This window comes from Penaeus monodon, chromosome 30, assembly GCF_015228065.2.
Source record: "Penaeus monodon isolate SGIC_2016 chromosome 30, NSTDA_Pmon_1, whole genome shotgun sequence".
NCBI classification, from domain to species: domain Eukaryota; kingdom Metazoa; phylum Arthropoda; class Malacostraca; order Decapoda; family Penaeidae; genus Penaeus; species Penaeus monodon.
The window spans coordinates 33167897-33169079 of NC_051415.1; the positions used below are offsets into that span (position 1 = coordinate 33167897).

Consider the following 1183-nt stretch of genomic DNA (forward strand, 5'->3'; position numbering starts at 1 on the left):
CCCCCCCCCGATTCCACCACACCCCCCGCCCACTCCTCCCCCACATCCCCCCACCCCACTGACCCTTCCACCAATCCACCACGCCCCACGACCCTTTTCCCACCACACCCCACCAGACCCCCCGCCCATCCCTTACCACATCCCCACGACCATGCCTTTTCCCCCACATCCACCACGCCCCATCCCCTTCCACCACATCCCCCCACGACCACTGACCCTCCTACCCATCCCCCAAGCCCTGACCCTTCCACCACATCCCACGACCCCAAATGACCCTTCCACCACTTCCACCACGACCATGCCCTTCCACCACATCCACACGACCCTGCCCCTTCCACCACATCCACCAAGCCCATCCCCCTTTCCCACCACATCCCCCCAGACCATGCCCCCCCTTAAAAACCCCCCACCCCTACCCCTTTCCCCCCACCACACCACCCCCACCACGACCACTGACCCTCCACCAACTTCCCCCACGACCATGGCCCTTCCACCAATTCCCCCACGACCACTGCCCCTTCCCAAAATCCCCCCGACCACTGCCCCTCCAACCAATCACCACGACCCTGCCTTCCCCCACATCCACCACAACAACGACCATGCCCCTTTCCACCACTTCCACCACGACCCGGGGCCCCTTTCCCCACCACGACAGGCCCTTTTTCCACCACATCCCCACGCCCACGACCCTTCTAAAGACCCGACCCCCAACCAATCTACCATGACCACTGCCCTTCCACCCCATCCACACGACCATGCCCTTTCAAATACACCCCCCCATCCCAAACCATGCCCCTTTCCCATATCTGCTACCACCTCTCCCCCCTTCGACCACACTAAAAATATGCCCTTTCCCTACCATGCCTACCACATTCTGCCCCTTTACCTAACCAGGATGAGCACTTCCTTTTCCACGCCCACTACAAATACTACTGGTTCATCTACCATCGCCACAACTATACCAGCCCATAGCTCTGGCTGGACTGCAATTCATCTGTATCTTAAATTAGGGCACTTGATTCCAGATGGTACTGTAGATGGTATCAGTCAGGTGGGTGAATGTAATAGCCAGGTGGGTGAATGAAATACTGTGGCGATATTGTAAAGGATATTTAATGGCTATTGTGGAAGTGATTTAAATATGTAATTGCGTTCGTAGGTCAATTAACAAAGCTTTAGAAAT

General features: G+C 57.0%; 1 protein-coding gene across 1 annotated transcript in view; it reads right to left on the reverse strand.

Moving 5' to 3' along the window:
- LOC119592427 (ubiquitin carboxyl-terminal hydrolase 16-like) overlaps positions 1-387 on the reverse strand; it is a 48003-nt gene extending 47616 nt beyond the window's left edge. Inside the window, exon 1 of the mRNA XM_037941250.1 lies at positions 244-387. Within this exon, the coding sequence (XP_037797178.1) occupies positions 244-387 (144 nt within the window). The remainder of the gene's footprint in view (positions 1-243) is intronic.
- Between the last annotated feature and the right edge of the window lie 796 nt (positions 388-1183).